This window comes from Nansenia antarctica (assembly GCF_963989245.1).
Source record: "Nansenia antarctica genome assembly, chromosome: 4".
NCBI lineage: Eukaryota > Metazoa > Chordata > Actinopteri > Argentiniformes > Microstomatidae > Nansenia > Nansenia antarctica.
The window spans coordinates 16088115-16114520 of NC_137689.1; the positions used below are offsets into that span (position 1 = coordinate 16088115).

At 45.4% G+C, this 26406-nt stretch overlaps 1 protein-coding gene across 1 annotated transcript; it reads right to left on the minus strand.

The window, feature by feature from the left end:
* Window positions 1-339: 339 nt before the first annotated feature.
* On the minus strand, window positions 340-26345 carry lrch2 (leucine-rich repeats and calponin homology (CH) domain containing 2; the record flags this gene model as incomplete). Its single annotated transcript, XM_080530190.1, has 22 exons — window positions 26096-26345; window positions 12994-13138; window positions 12404-12530; window positions 12051-12156; window positions 11579-11715; window positions 11055-11185; window positions 10313-10400; window positions 9509-9611; window positions 7972-8072; window positions 7763-7830; window positions 7360-7464; window positions 6053-6121; window positions 5538-5600; window positions 4545-4593; window positions 4288-4326; window positions 3887-4027; window positions 2847-2897; window positions 2609-2672; window positions 1525-1640; window positions 1014-1151; window positions 765-842; window positions 340-459 (listed from the first exon to the last, which is right to left on the minus strand). The coding sequence occupies exons 1-22, from the start codon at window positions 26337-26339 to the stop codon at window positions 340-342; spliced, it is 2283 nt and encodes a 760-aa protein (XP_080386316.1). The 5' UTR covers window positions 26340-26345.
* Between the last annotated feature and the right edge of the window lie 61 nt (window positions 26346-26406).

The window sequence follows — 26406 nt, forward strand, 5'->3', positions numbered from 1 at the left end:
CTTTCATAAAGTCCACACTGTGCAGGTCACACAGATCACACACAGTCACACGGGTACTCTACACACATACAGTATGGCCCTCTGCGGGTGGACATGACACAAGCTAGGAATCTGATGGACAGGAGGCGGGTCCCAGCTGACATCATATATAAGAAGTTGGGAGGATCTGGGTTAAACTCCTCCCCTCTCCTGGCTCAATCAGCTGGCAGTGGGCCCCCTGTGGCCCCAGGACCCTCGCCCCTAAGGGGTCCCTGGTCCCCGGTGATGAAGCCCCCGGCCCCTCCTCTGTGGGGTGTGCGGGGAGGGGAGGGGATAGCTGGACTGGGTGGCTGCTAGTTGTTAGACAGCAGACAGCTGGGTGGGCTTGGAGGCAGGCAGGTCCAGTAGAGCCTGGACAGTCATACCCACCTTCACCAGCCCACGCTCCTCTAGTATGTGGTGAGGTAAACACAGCTTGTCCTGCCACAACAAAGATACAACACACAGTCAAGACATAGAAGAAATGATCTACTTTTTATCTACTTTAAAACTGAAAACCTAAGTCTGTCTATTCACGCTGAGTAGCAGCCAGGCCTTAAACAACTGGAGAAGTCATACAAGTCAAATACATGTACATATCATACTGGAAAACAAAAAGGGTGTTGACTAAAATAAGGCACCCAAGCTATGATAGGACACATTGTGCAAAGCATTAATGTTCCTGTGCTAAGGCACTGAATGTTTTTGTTGGAACGGTGATTGGTGGATGGTGAAATTGTGTTTACCTGTGTAACACCAAGCTTTTTACATGCATCCAGAAAGTTCTCCACATTCCTGCGGCACTTCGCCATGCTGAGCTTTGGCTATGGGATAGAGTTGGGCAATGAGGTTAGCAGACACATGGAGAAACAATGTGTTGTTCTGAACGGGTTCATCTGGGAAGAGTCGCTCACCCACATACGTATGTGTGGTGTAAATAAGCATAGAGAAGGTTTTCAGGGGTTGCAGTCTTAAAAGGGTTAGGGTTAGCTTACCACTGCAGGGGAGGGTACATGGATGCTGGCGACAGACCGGGGACGGATGTGATTGGCCAAATGGCATAGGACAACGCCGTCCATCAGAGCAGCTCCAACGTCGTCTGGCAGCAGCACCTTAAGTCTGGATTCCAGGTTCTGAGAAGAGTCACAGAAAAGTACAAGTGAATAATCTAGACATCAGCCATCATAAGAAAAACAAATCTATGCTAGGACCAGGGGCACAATGCTCAGTCACAATGCTTGTTCTGATACAACTGTATAACATCCAAGCATGAGTCAAGATTCAATTTCTGGCTGTATTTTGGTATATTCTGTGTACAACAGTTGGTTAATAAAATAAATTAGGGCTGCTAGTGAACTCTTGAAACTCAGGAGTTCACTAGCAGACTGCAGCCCATATAAATCTAATCACACATAGCAGCATTACTAGTTAAATAGCTGTCAACTGTCATAACGGTCAATAACAAAAAATAATAATAATATCGTTTGCCATATGGGTTTTCCTGACCTGCCGTAGTATACCAATCTGCTCCATTTCCTCTCTCAGGTGCTCCATTTTCCTCCTCATGGTGAAACTGGGGTCGGTGGAGCTGTATTCCTGACGGTTACTGCTCCGAGTAAATGCTACAACAACAAAAGGAGGAAACACTGGTGTTATAGAAGTAGAAGCAAGAATCACTTAAAGAGATTCCGCAATCAACGTTTGTCCAACTCAAACGTAGTGTATTGTTGAAATGAGTACGCGTCTCATGCCATTGGTTGTCTACATTCAGCTGTATGCTTCAACCCCACATGAATGGAAAAGCACCAAATAAATGTAGGGAATGCTATGCTGCTTATCTTATGTTTGTCTGTGTATTTGGGAGAATCACTGGGCCTGGTAGACAAGCCATCTACTAACCCAGGGAGGTCAGGGCTATGGCAAGTACTGGAATAGTATGATGTATTTCAGTGTCAAACAAGAGTTGTTCAATAAATCCCACGCTTAAGATATCCTTTATTCACTGGACTGTGCACTTCAGTACATTTGAGGTGTTGGAATCTGAAGGGACAGCTCTACCATTCTTTGCTTGTCTTCATGACATAGGATATACAGTACAGGAGGACAATATTGTTGAATACAGCAATAACTTGCTCAACTGTTGGAATACCAGTCCATTGTGCACAGTGTGTCCATTGTACTCAGCCTGCATCAGTGTTATCTCTATGGGACCACATCCAGGAGGTAGAGGTTGGGAGTTATCTGGAACTCCATTCATAGATCAAATTGAACAGAGATCACAGGACACGGGTTCTGCTCTCTCAGGGACCACTAACGAGCACATGCTGAAGCAGGATCAGATTTCCCCAGAATTTCTCTTGCAGGTAACAAACTGACTAATTCGCTGGAATTTATCGTTAAACGTGCCGAAGCACCCTACTTATTTATAGGTGTAAATTAAGGGAGAAAAGAAACCAAATAAAGGTCAGGACTGTAGTGAGAGTACTAATGTACTGCACACACAGAGAAATTACATAACGCAAACAGGCTGATTTGAGAGGCATTCAAATGGTACTAAAACCTACACAGGCTCAATGAATCATGCACTCACCTGACCGTGGCTTCAGACCAAAAACTGTCAGCGTTGTGCTGAAATCTGTATTACGCATCCCCTCCTGCAGAACAGACATGACAGAATGATGGACTAACTAACCTTGAGTTTTAGTCTTGAAACTGTATGGCAATTGAGCACAATCTAATTTGAAGAGGATATTTCAGGATGTCGTAAGCATTATGAACACAATATTTTGAGAATGCAGATTTTGATCTGTTCGGATATCCATTCTCACCTCGCACTCATCGTTCCCACTGGAGTTTCTTCGGGCACTTTGGCACTTGTACTGTGAGAAGGGAAAACACACCAAGGTTAAACACATCAACATTAAATGCTTTTATGAAAACTTTTTTATTTTTTATTTGAAAAGGCTATATTGAATTATGATGTTGATGACAGTGTGTGAGCTGAAGAAATGGAGAAGCGAAGTCTACGCAAAGCACATTAAGTTCCCCAGAGCAGGCCTAAAGCAGGTCAGGCATGGGTGGGTATTCAGGTGTGTAGTGCAGATGATGACGACATTGAGGTAGAGCTCTTCTGTTCAAAGTGGATGCAGGGCAGCCAAGAAGCAACTTTCACTTTTTCAAACGGCATTTCTAAGTAAACCTTAGTGCTACATGTCTCCATGCTAATATCAGCCCTTGGGAGTGAGGGTTTGAAACCACCCATTAACACCTTCCACACTGTATCTCTACTTCATCCCCATTCCCTTCTACTGTCTCCATAAAGCATAAGGGGAGCATAATTCCAAGGGACCCACTTTTTTGTGAAATGCCTTACAGATGAATAGACATTTAAAATTGAATTCTACAATTCTATCAAGTATGTTTACTTTAGCTTTAAGAAATTGAGTACTCTTTCCAATACTGTTCGAGAAAGTATAACAACATTGTTGTCATAATATAACAACTTTGTTGTGGCAACCACTAATGTCAGTTAGTTTTAGTTTGGTTTTGGTTTGTTGAGCAGACATTTCCTCCGAAATTTCCACACCCAAAATACCAACGGGTGATTATTAACTGACATGCATGGACGCACAGGGAACTTCCTTTTAAAAATGAGCAAGTAATGACAAGCTCACATGCTCTATATCCCGGGGGTAAGTCATCAGTCATGTTACTGGTAATGGGTCTGTGTATGACACAGCTGAAATGAGGGATTACAAATACCACTAACTCTCTATAAACAAGGTTTGAGACAGACTTTGGGAGAATTCTATCAGGTTTGCTTTGGACCCACTTTCAGACACAAAACTTTTGTGACTTAAAAAAATACCTTTAGATAATCTTTCCTCAAGTATTTGTTCCTCCTCCGCTCCTCGTTCTGGTTGAGTACAGGAGGTACCTCTGGCCACTTTGGCTCTGTGTCCGAAAGCTCAGATTTCAGGCTTCCATCAAAGGAGCAGGAGGAGGAGGGCTGCAGAAACACCCAGTGTAAGTTCAAGGCACGGTTAACGCATCAATTCCCTGCGACTGCATCAGCATCATTAACACTCTCATTAACTTTAAATGGGTGACTAGCCAAAAGCACATCATTGTGTGTGTGTGTGTGTGTGTGTGTGTAATCCATTATCAAAAACCCAAAGTTAAATTATAAAAAGCTAACGTTCACATAGACAAGCATTCCCATGTTGAGATGATGATAGAGAGAAAAAAGGCATGAATGAAATGGATGACCTCTGAGAATGCTGTGTCGTCGTCTGTGAGGTCAGGGTCCTTCCCAGAGAAAGAGACAGTAGTGATCAACATGAGAACTGAAATGTGACTTATGAATAAAGCTTCTGCTGTATGAAACAATGGGTGAAATGGCCCCATACATTAGTAACATAAAACATCATGTGGGTGACTTTGTAAACAAGTGGATGGGATGAACAGTGACAGACATTGTATTTCCAGTATAGAGAACTCAAGGTAGGGCCAGGTGAGATCCCTACCTGTCCGCTGAGCAGTGACGATGCACTGCTTCCTTCATCCAGAGAAGCACTAGGAGAGACAGGAAAGTGTTTACATGCAATCTGATTCACTCACACACGGAGTGGGAACACTGGCCTTTAAACATAGCCATTTGTGACACTAGAGACTGGTATCAGTTATCAACTATTAACACTTAGATTTAATTCTTTTAATTAACATGATATGTAGCAGAGGGCAGATATGATATGAAGGTGTGTGCATATGACTCTTATGCAAGGTTTCGTAATGTGTTACTACTGGATAATGCCATTGTAAAATGCCCATCATCGATGGACAATAATCTTCTATTTGATTGAATAGAAGCTGGGCAGAGTATTAGGGCGGTAGCCATGTTGGTTGTCAGAGCCCTACAGCACAGTAGTTACAGTACATAGGCAAGTTTATTTGTATAGCACATTTCATACAACAGGGGCAATTCAAAGTGCTTTACATACATTATTTAAAATTACAGCAAGAGGAGCATAAGAAAATAAAAATGACAATGAATAAAAGCAAATATAAGAAGTAAATAGATAAAACATTTAAAAAGACAATAGTTAATGGAAAAAAGACATTGATAGAAGTGTTTGTGTTTAATCATAACTGGTGCAAAACATGAAGGTTTTTTAGCTTAGATTGAAATAGTGGTGGGGGGTAGTGGTGGTCTAGTGGATAGTGAGTTGGACTTGTGATCGGAAGGTTGCGAGTTCAAATCCCGCCTGAAACCTCACCACTACTAGTGTGCCCTTGAGTAAGGCACTTAGCCTTCAGTTACTCCAGGGGGAATGTCCCTGTAATTCGTAATTGTAAATCGCTTTGGATTAAAAGCGTCTGCTAAATGGCCAAATTAAAATTAAATACTTTAAGGGTTTGGGCCTGATTGATTTCTTCAGGGAGTTTGTTCCAGGAGCAGGCAGCAGAGTGACTGAAAGCTGCTGCACTTTTTTTTTTTTTTGTGTGTTTTTTTTACATACCTCCGGATGGCCTGGGCAGGTGACCTCTGTTTGCTGCTGGAGTTCCCAGAGTGACTGAGAAACCTACAGAGGAAGACAGGGAGAGGCTCAGTAAGAGAGCATGTCTGTAACAACGCATTAGAGAGCTCGTGTGTGAGCGCTCTGTTTTTTTACTGTAGGCAAAAATGTGTCCAGGAAGGCATGGTATGGGCTTAGCTGGATTAAGCAACTGGGTCTGGATTCACACAATTCTTCTTAAGAGCCGTTTCCTCTTAAGAACATGAATCCAGGCCCCTGAGACCTACAAAACAATCTCGCTCATGATCTAACATGCATGAAATCCCACAAACACACTAAGAACATGCAGTCTCAGGCACAGAAACATGCATTCAAATATATGACTAGCAGCTAACGTACAGTACCAAACTATTGCATCCTCTCACTTACATACTGGTCATTCATTCCCTGTATCTCTCACAATCTCGCGCTGTCACACATATTTGTAGCTCATACAGACTCTCTCTCTCTCTCTCTACCTGTGTGCTCGGCCGGCCACCCTCCTTCGGTGAATAAGACTCTCTGCTCTACATATTAAGGACCGTCGTCTAGTGGCCATACATCATGTGTGCACCAATCAGGTCCAAGGAAGAGGCATGGGAGCAGGAGATGGATGAAGCAGGAAGGGAACAAGTAGAGAGAAAAGGGGAGCCAATGAGAGGGAGGTTTGTTAGTGCAAAGAGGGAAGAGAGCTACAGTGCCTATAGAACGTCATCATACCCCTTCACCTTTTCCACATTTTGTTGTGTTATAGACTCAATGTAAAATTGATTAAATAAAATAAATACATTTCACAATACCCCATAATGAAGTGAAAATAAGTTCTGCAAATTTCAGCAAATCTATTAAAATTTAAACCCAGAAATACCTCATGTGCATAAGTATTCAGACCCTTTGCTATGACACTCTTAAAATTAGCTAAAAAGCAAAAATGTCATCAACAAATCACTCAATACAGTCATGGCCATATTGGCACCCCTGTACTCCTGTCAGATAATGCACCCAGAAAATTGTTGTAATTACAAATGCTTTGGTATTCACATGTTTATTTCTTTTGCTTGCATTGGAACTCATAGCACATTTTAAGAGTGTCATTGCAAAGGGTATGAATACTTATGCACATGAGGTATTTCTGTGTTTCAATTTTAATACATTTGCTGAAATCTCAAAAAAAGTTTTCACTTTGTCATTATGGGGTATTGTGTGTGGATTGCTGACAAAATGTTTTGTTTTAATCAATTTTAAATTGGATCTATAACACAACAAAATGTGGAAAAAGTGAAGGGGTATGATCACTTTCTATAGGCACTGTAGTTCGAACATGGTGATGACAAAGCATCTTCAGGGGAGAGAGGGGCAGCCACTGTGTCTGAGAAGGACCTGAGGTGCATGCGCACATGAAATAGAATGCAGAGAATAGTGTACATAACAACTCACTACAATGACAGGAACGATCCCACTCTTTCACATTGTGCCTGCTGAATTAGCTCTGGCTGATCACCACTGAGGAAGGTCAGAGACCTAGTGTTCTGTAAAATTGAGTCCAGTAAAACCCAATAACTGTCATTGGCTGTTATTCATATAAGTAATTCAAGTCCTTATCTCCCCTTTCTAACATCCTGGTAGACTGACACAAACTCCTTCCACCCCTCTCCTTTACAGTCAGACTAAGACATCTCTGTCCTTTCACTGATGAGGGAACAGAAGTAGATGGAAACCTCGGATGGGGCATAGAAAATAGAGGGGTATAAGTTAACAGAAATATATGGGGACAAGGTAGAGTCACCTGTTGTGTTGTTCCTGCTGCAGAAGTTGAACGGCGATCTTCCTCAGGTCCAGAACCTCCTTCAGCTCATCCTCTTCCTCCTCAGCTAACTGCTCTTTATCTGAGCTAAAGGCCAGAAGGAGACTCAGTTAGAAACCAACCATAGACTCTACTACTCAAACTCTGGAATACCATCAAGTGTATGGCACGTCAACATTGCTCTTTTATTGCTTCTTTTTGGTCCGGATGTTGTTGTAAAAGAGAATGTGTTCTTAATCCCATGCTAGGTTAAAGTTACATAAATAAACAGTTGATTCATTACACCAACTACTGCTGAAGGGTGTCATAAAATTGTTGGTCTCATATAAATTGAAAGTGATTTTACAGGAAAGGTCCACTTGCTTCCTGTTTCGCAGGCACTTACCCAGACTCTTCTTTCCAGCTCTCCTTATCTTTGCTTTGGTGTGACTTATTTATGACTTTCTCCAATTCCTAGAGCACAGAAAACAAAACAAAAAAATCCTCACTCCAATGAAATCCTGTTCAGATACCGGTAATTGGTGTCATTTGGTTACAATCATGTACGTTCTGTAAACATATTAATCATTTCCTTTCATCTTTTTGGTGACGTACCTTTATACATGACACATACGGGCTGCCCTGATGCACGTCCCCCACAGACAGAGCAGCCTCTTCCTCTTGGTTGGACTCTATGAAGTCATAGGGCTCCTGATCTAGGGGAAGAACACAAGACAATGTCCTGACTGTCAAACACACTGCATATCTAAACACATGTAGAGTAACCTCAAGTAAGAATGACTTTACAAGGTCTCATATTATGAAAAACTCACTTTTCAATGCTTGTGCTATACATGTGGGTCTCTGATAACCCTACTAACACAGACACTGTGAAATAAAGCAATTCTGTTAGTTCTTTGTGGACTGTATTTGCGAAAACATCAATTCAACAGCGATTCAACACGCCATTCAGATGGGCTGCCCCCACCTACGTAAGCTGGGGTCTCATACCGCCCCCCCATCTGAGTATCTCCGCCCACGGCAGTACTATCAGTATGTTTTGTTGGAGAGATAAACAAGAACAGGGGCAATTGCTGAGAGAAAATCGTTGTCTCGTTTTTTTCATTTACTGTTCCATAGATATCCATAATCAAAACACTGTGATGAATATGTGATGAATAAGTGGATAGCGATGGTGGCAGCGCTACATCAATAGACATACACACCTACAGTAGGCTATATCAAACACTCCCCCGGAATATAAACAATTCAGAAAAAAACACGTTCGATATTCATTCAGCCCTGCCGTTGTCATTTCTTTCTAATAGCAATCTTATAGCCTATGAGTGATGCTATGTGTAATTATACATTCAACTGTTTCCTAGAACTCAGCCAATACATTGTTGCGCATTTCCCTTGACAAGTCAACTTTAGAATAGCCGCTCTTGCGAAACAATTCTCCAGTAGTATTTGCCGGCTGAAGGGAAAGCCATAGGCGTACATGAAAAGTATTATATGCTGATAAATGACTTGCTATATCGATGTTGGAAAAGGAAAACTACAGACTGACCAATCTCTCGCTGCAAGTTCGTGTCAAAGCGAAACGATATACAGTATATTATGCCAACTCGCAGATGACTTGGACGAGCAGTACACTCCCGAGCATAACTATCTCTAACATATTCATCGTAGTGTTTTGATTATGGATATCTATGGAACAGTACATGTCTTACCAGAATAGGAGACAACGATTTTCTCTCAGCAATTGCTCCAGTTCTTGTTTATCTCTCCAACAAAACATACTGATAGTACTGCGTGGGCAGAGATACTCAGATAGGGGGGCGGTATAATTGTAATGAGGGATAATTTGACGTAGCAAAACCCAGATGAATGGCTTGTTGAATCGCATGCTTGGCTTGTTGAATCAAAATATGCAGCCCACAAAAAACTGACCGGATAGTTTTATTTCACAATACTAGTATTTACATCAAATAGATTTAGATTTGTTTAAACAAATCCGACCTTATCCTTGAACTAATCAATGACTGTCAGTATGCACAGAGGAGAGCTACAGCATGAAATTAAAGCAGCATTTAAAGAGACATGCTGTGCGTCGTGTCCTAATGAATGGGTTTCCTCACACAGGCCGTACCTTTGCCATCTTGGAAAGGACTCTTTGAAAGGAGTGAGAGAGCGTCTGCACGGGCCGTCTCTGAAACCTGAGAGTGCAGGCTGACGGTGTCATCATCGGAGGGCTAGGGGAGGAGGGAGAGGAGGAGGTAGGGGGAGGAGGGAGAGGAGGAGGTGGGGGGGGAGGGAGAGGAGGAGGTGGGGGTAGGAGGGAGAGGAGGAGGTGGGGGGAGGAGGGAGAGGAGGAGGTGGGGGTAGGAGGGAGAGGAGGAGGTGGGGGGGGAGGGAGAGGAGGAGGTAGGGGGAGGAGGGAGAGGAGGAGGTGGGGGGGAGGGAGAGGAGGTGGTGGGGGTAGGAGGGAGAGGAGGAGGTAGGGGGAGGAGGAAGAGGAGGAGGTGGGGGTAGGAGGGAGAGGAGGAGGTGGGGGGGGAGGGAGAGGAGGAGGTAGGGGGAGGAGGAGGTGGGGGTAGGAGGGAGAGGAGGAGGTGGGGGGGGAGGGAGAGGAGGTGGTGGGGGGAGATCAGGGTTAAGAGTGGTGTGTATGTGTGCTGCAAAGACAGTGTACAACATTTGAACTCCCAACAGTAAAGACTTTTCTCAATTGTAAGGAACACGACTCCTCGCGTCCTCTCCTCCCTCCTCCACTCGCTTAGTCCTTAACAAGCAGTGGAGGAATTGGGAGGGGGCACCTCGATCCTGTCCTTCAATCTGTTTTCAGTCAAATCTGAGTGGAGGACGGAGGAGAGGACACAAGCAGTCATGTTCCTAATAACTGAGAAAAGGCTTAAGCCTCGGTCCAGTCTGAGGACAACGGGTGAACTCTGACCTCTGTTGTAGACAGTCTTTTATCCCCGTTGTCACTGCCGATGCCAGAGTCAGGCCCGTGGTTCTTGCCAGGGTAGAAGTCCTCCATGCTGCAAACAGGCACAAATGCATGGTGAGCAACAGAAGCGATCAGCAAGACTTTATTTGAAGTTTTAGTTACGACACATTCATGACAATGGCAGGAGCCCCCCTTATAAGAGAAATTCTCCTCTAAAATGCTACCAAACAAGCCTATTTGGATTGACTGAAGATAAGCTCAGCAGTGGGCAGTGAGAGTGTGTAATAATTTTGTTTTAATCCAGTTTGAAGGAATGGCTTATGGAGTTGGCAAAGGTGGCATCATACAAACAAATGTCCTTCAGTTCTATGGACAGAACTGAACAATACACAGCAAAATGGGGAGGCTACTTGGGATATATCATATATTGCTAGTCGGTAGTAAGACTTAAGTTGACAAATTGGATGAGTGATAAATGTAATCTATGGGTGCTTTTTTATTTATTTTAATTTTAATTTTATATTTTGTTCTTTTCTCTGTATTATTTCTGTTTGACGACAGTAAGACTTATTCAGTGATATTGTTACCATTTTATCCAAAAGTTGTATAAGCCAAGAAATGTGTTTATTGAAAAATTAAATAAAATACTGATTACACAAAAAATAATCCAGTTTGAAGGAGACATTCAATAAGGACTGTTATGATAATAGGACACATGAGAGTCTGTTGAGAGGTGAGCCTGTACCTGTCAGTCAGAGGCTGTGGGAGGCAGCGCTTGCCCAGGGAGGGGAGGTCCAGGGAGTCAGGCTTCTTATCCATCCTACACGCCTGGATGTTCAGGTACTTAAATATGTGCACCTTGCCCTTGAGGCAGATCTGAAATCCATAAAAAACATAGACACATTATTTAAATCGTTCACATAGGGAAGCTTTGTTCATTCAAGTAGGAATTACCATATTTCAGCAAAGGGAGCAGAAATGTCCACAAGATGGTGCCACTGTTCCAAGCGAATCAGACGATAATGCCATGAGAGGTCGTGACTCAGTATGCTGTACCACAGCTAGGGGGCACTGTTCAGCACAAAGTGGCGCCCGGATCAACCAGTGCATTGGCAGTGGCACCACTGTACCCTGACACACAGCAGAGTGCCAGTGGATGTATCCATGTGCGCCAAATGTAATTTACAACACAAGCTAGAACAGATGTGGCCACAATCAAAAACACAGACACACACACACACAGACACACACAGACACACACAGACACACCTGTGCCGGTGGGGACTGCATAGGGTTGTTGTCGAGGACAATATGCTGCAGCTGCCTGAGTTTCCTGTAGATAGGAGGGATCTCCGTGATCTTATTGCAGGAGAAGTCCAGTCTGATGAGTGGCAGATCAGCCAACTCTGGTGAGAGAGAGAGGGAGGGAGAGAGGGAGGGAGCATGAGTGGAGGAGCAGAGATAAGATTATTGTAGCTTAGCCTCTCGTGGTGATATCACCATCCTGCAGAGACGTGCATGGTATCACATCCAGGTAGGGTTAACACATGTTACATGCCACATTCCCGTGCCAGACACACAGGCTCTCTTCGGCAACTGTTAAAAGAGACTATAGATTTGTATGGATTTTTGTATGTAATAATGGGACAACAAGAGTGAGTTACAATGGTCTGTTACAGGGGGAGGGGGGCGTGTTGGCGATGGAGAGAGACTAAGGACTAGGGAGGGGATGTAAACTGACCCTCAGGCAGCATTTGAAGGCAGTTCCTCCTGATGTTGAGTTCTCGTAAGGCCTGGAGCCTCCCCACCTGAAGGGGCAGCACCTGGATCTCATTACAGCTGACGTCCTGCAGGGGGCGACAGAGGTCAGTCTGTCAGAGATATGTCTACAAAGGACAGTATTGTAGAGGTACACATAAATGCACACACACACCCACGCACATGCACACAATCGCACACCTGAGTGCACGCACATGCACACACACACACACACACACACACACACACACACACACACCCACGCACGTGCACACAATCGCACACGTGAGTGCACACACACCCACACACACACCCTCACAGTGTGCCATTGCTCACCAGTTCCATCAGATCTTTGGATTTCCCGATTTCTTCTGGGATGGACACTAGCTTGTTGTTGCTCACAACCAGCACTTTGAGGGGAAGGTTGAACAGGTATTTTGGCAGCGTTGATAGAAGGTTCCGGCTACAGGGAGACACAATACACAATGGAGGTCACTCAGTGTAAACTCGGCACCATGATGTGGATAGGAATGTTAGTGAAATGGAGGACTGGGGAAGTATTTACCTCATCATGGTCTATATTGATAGAATACACATTACAGTCATACACACATACAAGTAACTAAAACATTCAGTAGACACTGGCATGGGTAAGCATACGATTTCAACACCCCAGAACTGGCTCTCATAGAGGCTGGGTTTTTGTTTGTGTCTTTCTTTGGGGGGTATTTCGGCTCTGTGAAAGAGGAAATGCTCCAGCAACATCATCCTGTGAATGTAGCGAAAGGGGAACACCATAGTCATAAGAGAACAGTGTTATTCAGTGTTAGTATTCTGGGCCCTCTGCCAGTCCTGTTCCCTGATGATACCATACTGTAAACGAGTCTGACAGATGAAACCCAGTACTGTACACAGCAGCCACCGACCTGATGTTGAGATAGGTCAGCATCTGCAGGTTGATGATGGCTTCTGGGATGCATTTGATGCAGTTGTGGTAGAGGTTGAGGGACTCGAGAGGGGAGAACAGACACACGTCCGGGGGGATCTCAGTCAGCCTGTTCTTGGATAGATCTGAGAGGAGAGACACAAGCCGTAGGTGAGGGTCACAGCTACAGGAAACATATACAGCACCAGTACGGTCAGCACCTGTGCAGTAACTGTCCTTGTTAGTAATGATAGTGTAAGTACACATCCAGTGCACATCCAGTACCATAATCCATAATCAGCTCCACCTAGAAACTAGGAGTTCATACAATGTGGTTACTTGAGTCATTACAGCGTTGCGAAATATGGTGTTTTGCGCAATATGCTTAGAACCACAGATCAGTGTGACGTGCCATATTGTATGGGTCAGAATGTGGTGTCAAACAGTAGCACACGCTCTGTAGTCCACAAGCTACTATGCAAATTGGGTCAGGTGGAACCCTTTGGGAAGGCAGCTTGATTCCAGGCAGTCTTCACTAATCAATATGTCTGAATGAGTGATCGATAGGTACAAGGCCCTTTCCTCAAAGACAGGTCTGAAATTACATTAGGCCCTTCAGCCAGTTATATTACACACACAGCTGTACTGTCAGTCAGGCTCAGCTCAGTCATACGATTCATGTCAGGGCTCTTTCACATCTCAGAGTCTTCCCCATATCGATCAAGTGAGAGTGGGCCTGGCTGGCTGCTCCTCTGCTTGTGTCTGTGTAATAGCTTTAGAGTTGACGCATGCTCTTCTTCAATTCAACTGCGAACAAACTACTAACCCCACTCTCCTTACTGTAGGTGTCGGGAGGACCTGATGGTTACCGTGGAGATCCCACCTCAGCGACAGTGGGGGAACTGCCAAGGATTTCGTCGACACAGGCAGGAGCGCAGGACCTCAGAGAGCGCATCATAGGGTTCAGTTCTCATGCAGTGGGTCACATGTACACAGTAGGTGACTCCTATCACTATTGCTGTCCTCGTAGAGAGAGTATGTCGCTGAATTAAATGGTTCATGCGCAGAGCTAGCGCTCATTTCATGGGTCATGAATTGGTAAGTGATGGTTAAAATGATGAGAAGAGGTCAAGGAGGAGAGGAGAAAGAGACTCAGGCTATAAGATTGTATTTTCATAACGCAGGCTGTGTGTGACCATTCATTCTCCTGCCCCGTAGTAAATGAGATGGAGAATTCAACCGCACACTGTAACACTTATCAACCCCAGCTGAGTTATCTGGCAACAACAGCGGACTCTCAGACGGTAGGGTCTCCTCCCCCGCCCCCCCCTCCGCCTTGCAGCTCCTCCATTCACAAATAACACTGCAACTCAGCCACCTACTCCAACACTCTCCATTCACAACAAGCTATTAGCTTACTCTTGTTTACCACCACAGCACAGTAGCCTTACACTTCTCGTAATAATCTGCTTATGCACACGCACACACACACACACACACACACACACACACACACACAGACACAGATACAGACAGACAGACACACACACACACACACTTAGTATACTCTATGTATACTGAATGTCATGTTTAGATGCTATCTATCAGTGATGAATCACCTGTCTAGTCTATCCAAGGGAGGCAGAAATCAGGCTCATTGTAATGCATAGAATAGAATGAGGAACGGTATCAAACACATGGAATGGAATTCCTTATGTATAACAATGAGCCTGTCCTCTGAATTCTACCTCCACCAGCCTCCACTGATCCATGTCCCCGAGGCTGTCCTATTCATCTGTGTGTAGACTACAGCACAGGGCCCTCTGTGAAGGATACTCTGCAGTGCTCTGTGAAGGGTTTTCTGTGAAGGCTCTCCTCCTGATACCATGGCAACCACACGCAGCGCAGGAGGGAGCGGCAAGCAAATGCATCTATGAGATGTTAACATGTGAGTGTGTGTGCTTATGTTACACAGTATGGGTGCGTGTGTGTGTGTGTGTGTGTGTGTGTGCGTGTGTGTGTGTGTGCGTGCGTGCATGTGTGTACTTGATTTAATTTGTAAATATATGTGAACTTCCACTGCAAAGGATGAGAGGTGGTTAGAGGAGTGCTGACACACTTGAAATGTCTAAATGAAAGTTGAACAAAAGCTGAGTTCCTCAAACAGAGAGAGTTGGTTCCTGGGCAGTGTAATAAACTGGTCTTATGTTCAGCCTTGTGAGTAGGAGTGCATTGTTTTATAAAACATAGCTGGCGATTTAATTAAAGAAGGCAGAGATGGCAGTACTGATGCTCTGCGGTCACTCAGAGGACTTAGCAGGCTGCCAACAACCCTAACATTAAGCAAAGATGCATTTTAAAAAGCTAAAATCCCTGTTATTCTACTGTGCCTCTCACATCTTTTAGATACGTTGAAGTCAAGCTAGGAGGACACATTCAAATGGTATCTCCTCCACTCATGAAAGACTTTTTCATGTCGTTCAGGGTTTGCAGGGAATTACCACCAAAGCCAATGAGGGTAAGCATAACCTGGGGGCAAACATCCTAGTCAGATCTGGAGCGACAGAGAAGGAGCCATCAAAGGCAGCGTGGGAACACAACAAACATCCTAGTCAGATCATCATCAAAGGCATCAAATAGCAACATCCTTGCTAGTCACCCACCCAGACGCCCACTCTCTACCATAGCCCAAACAGACACCAGTGGCCCTGCTCTGGAATTACCTGATTGTTTGGCCAAAGATGAGAGGGCCATCTTTGAGTAAGCCTATGGACCTATCGCTAAGCCACGCCCCGAAATAGAAATTGTCCAATCATATCACAGCAAAAGTCACTACAGGCAGAAAACTCGGACAAACAACTCGCTAATATCTGATGGTGAAAAGCTTCTAGACTAAATATTATTGTATCTTTAAAAAAAAAACATGTCTATTACTTGCTGTGGTAAATCAGAAATGTGAAATTTGCCAACTCCCGCCATTGTAAATCATTGAATGTCATTCAGTCACGTTCGGTCAGTCAGTCACTGTCAGTGAAGCGTTGTTTGTTTGTCTGAGTTTTCAAAGGGGGCGTGGCTTAGCGATAGGTCCATTACCAGACGAGGGAGTGTGGAATACATAGTGTACATGACATGGGGAAGTGTTGTCCCTGTCTACCATTCCAGAGGCAGTGGGATGGTGGGGTTCTGACGAGGTAAGATACCAATATCTATAGAACAACAGTCGCAACTAAGAACACAAGCATACAGGTACACAGACCAGAACAATACTAGACCCAGCAGGTCCAACAGTCCAATAGAACGAGCTCCTGTCAGGTGGATCAACCACATGTGACCATACCCAATATCCTCCTCTGAGGAAATGTCAACAACATGCTAGCACATCATCAAAGGCTCTGTGAACAGTCTCTTCAAGAAATGACACACCTGCACTTGTGCACTTAATCTTCACTTGTGCACTTACTTCATCTTAATCATATATCAAGTTGTGTTTTAATCATTTGGGTCTCACCGGCTATCCCCGACATCTGAACTACATGGCTGTCAGTTAGACCAAACCACCTAGCCTTCTTGAATCAGCTACGGGTTGATGTGTGTAGTGAGTGAGTCATCCATTCATCAACATGAGGATGCTTGCCTCTCGCCGGTCAATCGCGACGCCAGCCCTAGCCTCCCATCTGCAAGAAGCCGGAGCGGCTCATAAAATATTCAGATGGTAGCCCATTCAGTGTGGTCAGCATAGGACTGGCATGCAGGCGAGACAGAGGGGGAGAGAGTGAAAGAGAAGGAGAGAGGGAGAGAGAAAGAGAGAGAGAGAGAGAGATGAGCTCAGGCATGCATTCCAAAGCTGGCCTAGATTTCAGCCCATCTGGGAGAGACAGTGGAGCCAGCATCCCCACCACGTCAACGTGAGAGGTGGGCTAGAGGGTGTCCCCACCTCAAACTACATTACCCAGAGATCTGGCGCCTCTCTTTGAGAAATCACCCTCCAGCCTAGAGCCAAGAGATTGATTCCTTATATGCTGCCCTACAACAGGGCAACAACATTAAGACCACAGCCCAAAGAGAAAACTGGGGATGAGCAGACAACAGTGTCTTTCTGCAACCTCCTCTTCTCCTCAATGATGAATATGCTGATGGACAGAAAGCGCCGATCGAATAATAACTCACCATTATGGCTCTAGTGTAGGTATAGACGTTGCAAGGATCAAACCAGAAGTGTTCTAAACCTGGCAACGTGCCCTTTGGCACGTGACATGACAAAGCATATCATAGAGAGACACATCTGCATGTTCCACTGACTGACAGCAGGGAGTGGCGGTGATGGGACATGTGACAGTGACATCTCTAATCTGCAGCCTCCTGTCTCATGTAGGCAGCCAGGATGTAGAGTCATGCATGATGGTGGTGGTGGTACCACACAGACAGACACACACGCACGCGCACACACACAACTGCTCTCATAAACAACTAACTAACAATTGTTTTCTTTGTTTTTCTCTAGCACTGTGACTACTCGTGGCACTGATTCTTGTAGATAGAGTCACTCTGGACAACAGTGTCTGCTAAATTACTCAAATGTAAATGTCAAATGTCTACCACATATGAACCCCTGACATGGCCAGTTAATAAGTTTGTATAAAAATCACATTAATGTTGTGGCCTATTCGACAGCTTTTGTAGGGTTAGGGTTGGAGATGATGGGTGCAGAGAGAGAGCGAGAGAGGTGGGGCTCAGCTGGGTACCAGAGGGGGATAATCCCCCCTCCACCCCTGCCAATGTACCCCACGTCACCCCTCTAGGGACCACATCCCCCATCTACAGCAGGGAGGGGCCCTCCGTGGTAGATGGGCAGAGAAAGGGGGATGGATGGATGGCGAGTCACACTATATCACTCCCACTCACAACCTGCCTCCAAAACGGAGGATGTATCACTTACAACCTCCCCTGAGACAGAGCTGCAAATGGACCCATGTTGGGCTGCCTTTAATACTCCTCCATTAGCCAGAGGGGATCCGAGGAGAAAACAGACCCCAAGCATTGTCTGTGGTCAGTGGACCCCGACAGAGATGTCGTCCCCTCCCTTCCCTGTTCTATATTCCATCCATTCATTTCACCCCCCTTCTTCTACTTTGAGGTATGAGTCCGTCAGACCGATCATCCTGACCAAGGTCAGAAGCTAGCCGTAACGACCTCGTGACCTTGAGCTCAGATCTCATCAACGTGGGAAGACAATTCATGCGAGTCAACTCAATGTGTTGACAGCTGTGATAAATTAGGTTTTGGTACACACACGTACGTACTTAAACATACCTGTTTATTCAGACCTCATCATAATGTACTCGTAGACACAGACGCTTGAGAAAAAATACATGGGGACAGCCATTGATATAAAGCACACCCTGGACCCTGGACCCTCTGACAACTAGGTGCGTGCTGATGTGGTGTCTCCATTGAGGCAGGTTGATTTGGCCCATGTGGCCTGGGCCTGTGTGTGCTGGAGCCTGAGCTGGAGATAATCACAGCCTGACAGAGTAATTAGAGACCTGTGAGAGGAGCTGCACAGCCCCTGATAAACACAGAGGGCTTTCAATTACGCTGCCTCTTTATGGCTGAACACACACACACACACACACACACACACTATTATTTCCATTATTGCATACAATTAGGCTACATACCACAATTAAACTATTCAGCTATACATTCAGTGGCTTCATTGAGAACAAACTCATACAAACCTATTGGAAAGTACCACACAATCTGGAGAGCCGAATAGATTCAGGAACATACACATTGATCACTTTTTCACTCTTTCACAAAAGCATGTGGGATATATACGGGCTTCGCCTATCTCTTACACAAACAAAGACAGATCTACACAGACACTCACCTCATCTCTCTCTCTCTCACACACACCCAAACACACAGACACACAGAGCCCCCCCCCACACACACACGTAAACCTTCTAATGGCAGGCTTAAGGCACCCAGCAGCCTATAAAGGCTTTGTTGCAAATCCTGTGTTGTTGTGAGATGTCGTCTTCCTACATTCATCATTCATGCCAGGGTGGGGCTTGATCTTCCTTTCTATACGGATGTATCAAAAACACTGATCCGTAGCTATGACTCCCTGGTCCCATGCTGTGATGGCATAACATGGGACAGCAGTATAGAGGAGAGCGTTGTGTGTATGAGCAGCCCTTCATCTCTGACAGGGCTTTGTTCTCACATGGCCCAGTCACACAGGACTCGGGCCCATCTCCACAGCTCTGATCACAGCCCAGACAGCACACACACACACACACACACACACACACACACACACACACACACACACACGAGAGAGAGAGAGAGAGAGAGAGAGAGAGAGAGAGAGAAACAAAGCTGGGACCAAGGGACGAGATAAACAAGCAAGACAGGAAAGATAGACGTGAGGAGGGACAGGCTCTGGCTCATGGATCATGTATCATGCTTTGAATGTCTCTACTAATGATACTTCTACCCTGCCATTAGGCACTGTCATCACAGGACCCTCCTGATAGACTGTCCTTACAGGACCCTCCTAACAGTTCAGTCTTCTTCACCAGGACCTTGAAGTGGCTGCTCCGGCTTCCATCTGTACGTGACGAGGACCCCCCCCCGCTGGGCCCAACAAAGCCCAGGCCGCCTGCTCCTGTTGTGGGGAGCGTTTGAAGCCCACGGGGTCGATGGAGAAGGGGGGTTGGGGAGAGGGGTGCTTTTGTAATGCTGTCCATCTCAGCCTCCTTCCCTGACCCTGACCAAACGCCATCTGTGGCAAGAGTAGGCATATAGACACAGGGAGGCAGACAGGCAGACAGGCAGACAGGCAGACAGGCAGGCAGGCAGACAGGCAGACAGGCAGGCAGACAGGCAGGCAGGCAGGCAGGCAGGCAGGCAGGCAGGCAGGCAGACAGAGACAGACAGACAGACAGGCAGGCAGGCAGGCAGAGACAGACAGACAGACAGGCAGACAGGCAGACAGGCAGGCAGGCAGGCAGGCAGGCAGACAGGCAGGCAGGCAGTCGGGCAGGCAGGCAGAGTGGGACTATTGTCCGTCTGTTAGTGCCCACAGAGCTCCGGCCCACCAGGCTGCAGGGCATCCTCCTGCCAAACCTCCCTGCTGCAGTCTCCCCCATCAGGAGCAGAAATGCTCTATTCAATGGATATTCACAAGTTCATACTAATGGATAAGGTCTGACTGCTATGAAGCTCAGAGCAGAAAAGGGTAACAGGGTTCAAGCTAAGGTTTGTGTGATGAGACTTTTCACGGGTAGGCTAATGCCTCGGCCAAACCTTTTCCATTGGATGTTGTCTGCATATTGAGCCTTGGTATTTGCATTGACTTTTAAGTGCGAATTAGACTTCACCAAAAGCTCCGTGGCATTTAGCTCCTACTCTCACATTCTACTATAGATCATTATCCAGGGTAAAGTGGCTGAATAATCCCTCATTTAGCCCAAGGCATTGATGTGTGGCGTGTGCGCTGGGGTGCAAAATGGCGGCCATTAATCACCAGGGACAGGGGTGTACACCTGCAGGTACAACGTCTCCTCTTGCTTATAGCATTCCCTACCAGTTCACTGTGTTTTTTTCTCCTTACAACGCCACATTGGGGTATGGGGCAAGTGAACCTGGTTCTAGTCACATGTATCCCCTGGCCAGTGTGCCCGCTTGGAACAAAGAACACCGATCCGTGGGGTGAGTGGGGCTCCTGGGCTCACATGATGATGATGGGTGCTGCTGGAGATGACCTGTGGGCAGCAGCCGTAATCAGAGCAGACACCTGGCTCAGAATTAAACACATTCTTAGCGATGTTCCCCAAAGCTAATCATATTCATTTGGCCTGAGATAAAAACTCACTAATAGAATTCTGCACTTAAAAGAGCTATCAGTCTGTGGCCTGGGGTGGTCCAGTGGTCTAGCACCGCGGTCTATAGTGCACACATATGCCCATGTCGGCATGGGTTCGGATCCAGCTCATGCTCTCTCTCCCTTCTTCTCCTTACTTTCCTCTGTCTTCACTATATCTGTCCAATAAAATGAAAAATATGAGTGGGACCCTACTCAGAAAAAAAAAAGACTAAAGCACATCAGACAACAACAGGACTAGCTAACAGAAGCCCAAATCCTTGATACACTTTACACTTGAACGTGTACCAATAGGGTTGAAAATGTAACAATATCCGTGTTAATTTTGTTATAAAGTAGTGTTGGAGAGAGGACTGCAAGGCAGTACACTGTTGAAACAAACATTCTGTCACTGGCAAACGATCTGAAATCCCCAGACATGTACAGGCATATTCTTACACAGCGCCCTGAGGGGGGGGGGGATGGGTGTTTGGATTTGCAGTCGTCTGGGGCTATCACTGCAAAGCCTCCGAGACTAATCTATATGAAGTAGTACGGATGGAAGAAGCCTGTCAAAACCCTGCTGTACTGTCACATGACTCTGGGGTGTCTCGACTACACCTCCCACCTTTTACACTCGTGCATTCATTTCCTCACCGACTACAGGGACATGAGATGGAGGGGAGGGGAGCTCGGTTGGAATGCTGTTTATACAGGATCTCTCCCGTCAGCACTAAGTGGTGCAATCGCCCTGATCGTGTGTGTGTGTGTGTGTGTGTGTGCGTGGGAGTGGTAGTATGTGTGGGACTGGTAGTGCCGGGAACTGGGGAGGGTGCTGGTGTCCAATTCTTTAAAAGCATCCTGTTTTCTTTTCACTTGTTGTCAGGGGTTGCCCTGACGGAGCCCCAAGGTCGAGCTACACCACTACAACAAAGCTACTTGTACAGGTTGATGCTGCACACAATCACAGTATTTTGAAAGTCAACACAAACACCCTGCATAGGCCAAAAATGTTCAGGGTAAACATTCAGGGTGTTTGTCTCTTTGGGGGTAGGTTTGGGCCATGTTGGCTCTTCCATCTGGCCAGGTTGAGGCTCTGTTCTCCAGACTCTCACCAAGGTCGGCTTACAACTGTCACACATTCCCATGGGGAAACAAACTGACTGCCGGCAAACTGTCAATAGTATACCCCAAACACACACCTCTGTGTGAGCTCGCCTTTCTCTCTCTTTGTCAGTGTCTCGTGCAAACACCACACACATGCTGAATCTCCGGTTCACTTAACAGGGAGGAGCCACTTTCACTGCTGCTATTTACTATGTTAAACAAAGTGCTGCATCAACACACAGACTACATGACACTGCAAGGACCCAATACACTAGAAAGCTGCGGTCCATGTTGTGTGTCCAACATTCGCAAGGCAAAATGCACAGAGTCTTTACACTCTGTCTGAATCAGGGGAGAATGGAGGACAAGCTCATTGTAATGCATGAAATGGAATGCATTCCTCATTCAATTCCATGCATTAAAACAAGCCTGTCCTCCACTGTCTACCTCCACCAGCCTCCCCCTGGTCTGAAGAGGTTATGCGCTCTGGCGTTCGATCTGATGATTCTGTGTTCCGCCCGCTCAGAGGACTCCGTTGGGAACGCTCTGTCTGGCGGAGTTCTGTTTAGTGTAATACTGGCTGAGAAAAGTAAACTCTATGGCTCTGTTTACTGGGTGGATTCAGAACAGGAAGGCCCAAGTGGATTCTGCCTGAGAGGGTTCCGTCTGGAAGGATTCTGTCTGAAAGGATTCTGTCTGAAAGGGTTCTGTTCACAGAGTGGAAGGGTTCCGTCTTCCCTGAAGAGGCTCTGTCTACTGGGTAAAGAGGCTCTGTCTACTGGGTAAAGAGGCTCTGTCTACTGGGTATAGAGGCTCTGTCTACTGGGTAAAGAGGCTCTGTCTACTGGGTAAAGAGGCTCTGTCTACTGGGTAAAGAGGCTCTGTCTACTGGGTAAAGAGGCTCTGTCTACTGGGTAAAGAGGCTCTGTCTACTGGGTATAGAGGCTCTGTCTACTGGGTAAAGAGGCTCTGTCTATTGGGTAAAGAGGCTCTGTCTACTGGGTAAAGAGGCTCTGTCTACTGGGTAAAGAGGCTCTGTCTACTGGGTAAAGAGGCTCTGTCTACTGGGTAAAGGGTTCAAGGGTTTTCAATAGTAATAGTATGTAACGATGAAATCCAACTCAAGGAAATGGGATGTACCACTACATCAGAGAGATTAGCGTGTCTTTACAGCATTGTATAGACTTGCATGAGACTTTGCCCCAAGCAGCAAACCAAAATGAAGACATTGCCTCATTTTCAGATCCTGCTCACCAGCAATGGGTGAACTCTTCTTCTTCCTACGGAATGTTGCTTCATTTTGATATCAGTTATTATTCCATGGGTGACTACCAGAATTGACTACTGATTTAGAGTATGAAGAATATAGAATTACAAATAATGGCCACTCATCATCATAATGATCTCTACATAATCTATCAAGAGCTCTTCCAAGAGCCGATTCAGTCGTCCTAAAAATGTTTGAAACTGTCTAAAACAGAAATGGAGTTCTTCCCATTTTCGGAACCTGTGCTTGGATTTTAAATAAAAATGGAAATAGAACACATTACGTATTTTACTAATGCATATCTTCTTTTATCACTACAGTGTTCTTTGAACAGAATAATTTCCGCTCAGTTGAAGTGAGGACAGCCCAGAGAGTAGAAACGCCTTTGTTTGTCTGTTTGAAATGCATTGAGGATTCTCCATCTCTATCAGTACTTTTCTAAAAGAGGAGAGAACAATAAACTCCACTGACCAAGCATTACACACACAAGACCACAGCAGTACTAGAATTAGTCATTTGTCTTCTTCCACGATTTCTTCAAATCACTCTAAATTATCATCAGCATGGACAGCAAGTCACTCTTCTTTCATAATAAGCCTCACCTATCTACCTCGCGGACGACATCTGTCAGGTCTTGCCTTCAACATAGCTTATGATGGGAACATCACATGCTAGATGATTCATCACAGAACTAGACTGTGCTCTCAACACTGCACACACATGGCCGGGCAGACCAGAAATAGTACACGGCACGCTAACTTCCAGTCCTGGCTTCTCATGACTCTAGTTCTTCTCATGACTTCTCCAGCAACAGAGCATAGCAACAATACACATGAATCACTCTGAGTTGCGTTAGCCATGTGTTGAAAACCACTCACACTGCACTGATTCAGTCAATTGTAGCAACTAACAAATGCATATCATTCCAAAAACAGAGAAAAAAGCAACTCGTTAGTTTAATAGGTTGAAAGAAAATAGCATGTATAATTTAACTACACCACATCAAAGTAAGATTGATTAAATCAAAGCGGGGAGGAGAGGATTCATGTATCTAGGACGTACATCTTTATTCAAAGACGCAAATCCCATCACGGGAACCTTTTCATTGCATTTTTTTCACTAAGACCTTTGTGCAACCTGTTTTAATCTTCGCCTTCATCCCCATCCCTGGCAGGGGACTTTCTGCAATCTGAGCCAGAGGCTGCTGACTACGCTTGTGTTCCCCATTTCTCCTTTTCTTTGTTAAAATACAGGCATTCTGAGATGTGAAGTTCTCATTGTTTGCTTTTGCCAAATAGTTGCTCATCTGTGTACAAAGCCCATCAAGACCAATGGTACTTTCACAGACACTCAAACCACAAATACAACAAATACACCAAACCACCATCTTAATATGAGACCCTGACAGTCTTTCAGACAGTTCAAACAGTTATTCTAGTCTGTGGGTCTGCAAAAGGAAAATAGTGTGCTGAACAGTGTGCTGTGTGTGTGCGTGTGTGTGTGTGTGTGTGTGTGTGTGTGTGTGTGTGTGTATATATATATATATTCAGGATAAATATCAGATATGTTGATACATGGAACAAGCCTTGACTGAAGATTGCAGCCCAAAGAGACAAAAACTCCCTGACATTACTGACATTATGAATGGGCTATGCTGTAGTCTCCAGCGTTAAAAATGCCAAATGAATTAATATAAATGCTTCATTCATGGATCAAACAACTGCCTAGTCAAAACATGAGTTTGTGCATGGGACAGAGAGTAGACCTATATGTCATTTCAGTTAGTCATTGATGTGGTTCTCTCATCACCACCAGCGATCCACCAGCGTACCTGGCTGCAGAGGCCACACAATCAGGGACAAAAAAGAAAAGCATGACGGCGCCGATACATTAAATACTGCAGTGCAGAAAAGCTGCAGGAAAACATCATGGCATTAACGAATATGACTATTATCCTTTCACTATGCCATCAGAATAAAGTCATCAATCCGTGTAATGGCAGGCGCTCCAAATGAACCAATAGGCTACAATCTCATATCACCATTCAATATTTGGCCACTTCAAAAAATACTTCTTCTTCACATTTATTAAATAAAATTATGTAATTAGCGTACACGGAAATAAATACCGTATTGATTCCCTATGTACCGTATACAGATTAAATCGGTCTGATAAAACCATATACAGATGGCCTGTATGGAGTAATGCGCCCATACACACTGGGACTAAAATGAGACGGTGCATCTTTTGTCTCGGGCTGCAGCAGACAACAAAATAGCCCTTGAGAGAGCACTAACATGCTTTTCAAAATGCTATTTAATCTTAATTGAGCAAGGATGTGCGACTATTTTCTTCTCATTCGCTGATATTATGCTTCACCTATAGTCATTGTTAACGTAGCCTTACAGCCCTCTGTCGCACGGACGGACAGGGTGCGCTTATCGTTTCATTCATGCATTATTATGGTCGCAACAGGGGGGCGACAGGAGCGGGCGACCAAAACAACCAGATGCTTGGCCGTGCCACGAGCGGCATCGTTCTAAACGAAACGACATGGTTAGGCTACATTATGGCACATTTTATTTTTATTGCCTACAATTTAGCCTAATCTAATCCTTACAATGGTATTATGATAACAAAGATAACGGGACACTGTTGTAGCCTATCCACTGCACCGTGAGCAGCATCGTTTGGGAAGAAACATGCAAATAGCCCGTGGCAACAAAGTACACGCATCTCTGCGATGTCTGCATACCAATTGTGGGTAGGCGACTTTGTTGCGTGGAGACGCGCCTATTTGCTTGAACCAGCTGAGGCCAGCGGCGGGTCTCAAGAGCGGACAGCACTTCGCAAACCCACCTGCCTGTGTTGTATCAGTCAGATCATAGCTCATTCCGGGGTATTCTCTGAGCTTCCTCCCGCTGAGGTTCAACGTCCCGGAGCACACTGCATCCTCCAGGGCACGGTCCAGGCTGCGGGCCGTGTGGAGCTGGTGCTGATGGTGCTGGTTGATCCCCGGGTTCCAGTGAGGTCCGTTCGGATAGTGATGGGTTTGAAGAGCCGTCACTGCTCCCACACCTCCCTGACTCGACGCCATTTTCATAAGAGAAATAATTCTTTCAATAATAACAGCGGCAGTTTCTCCGCCCATGCGCACCGTGCACACACAC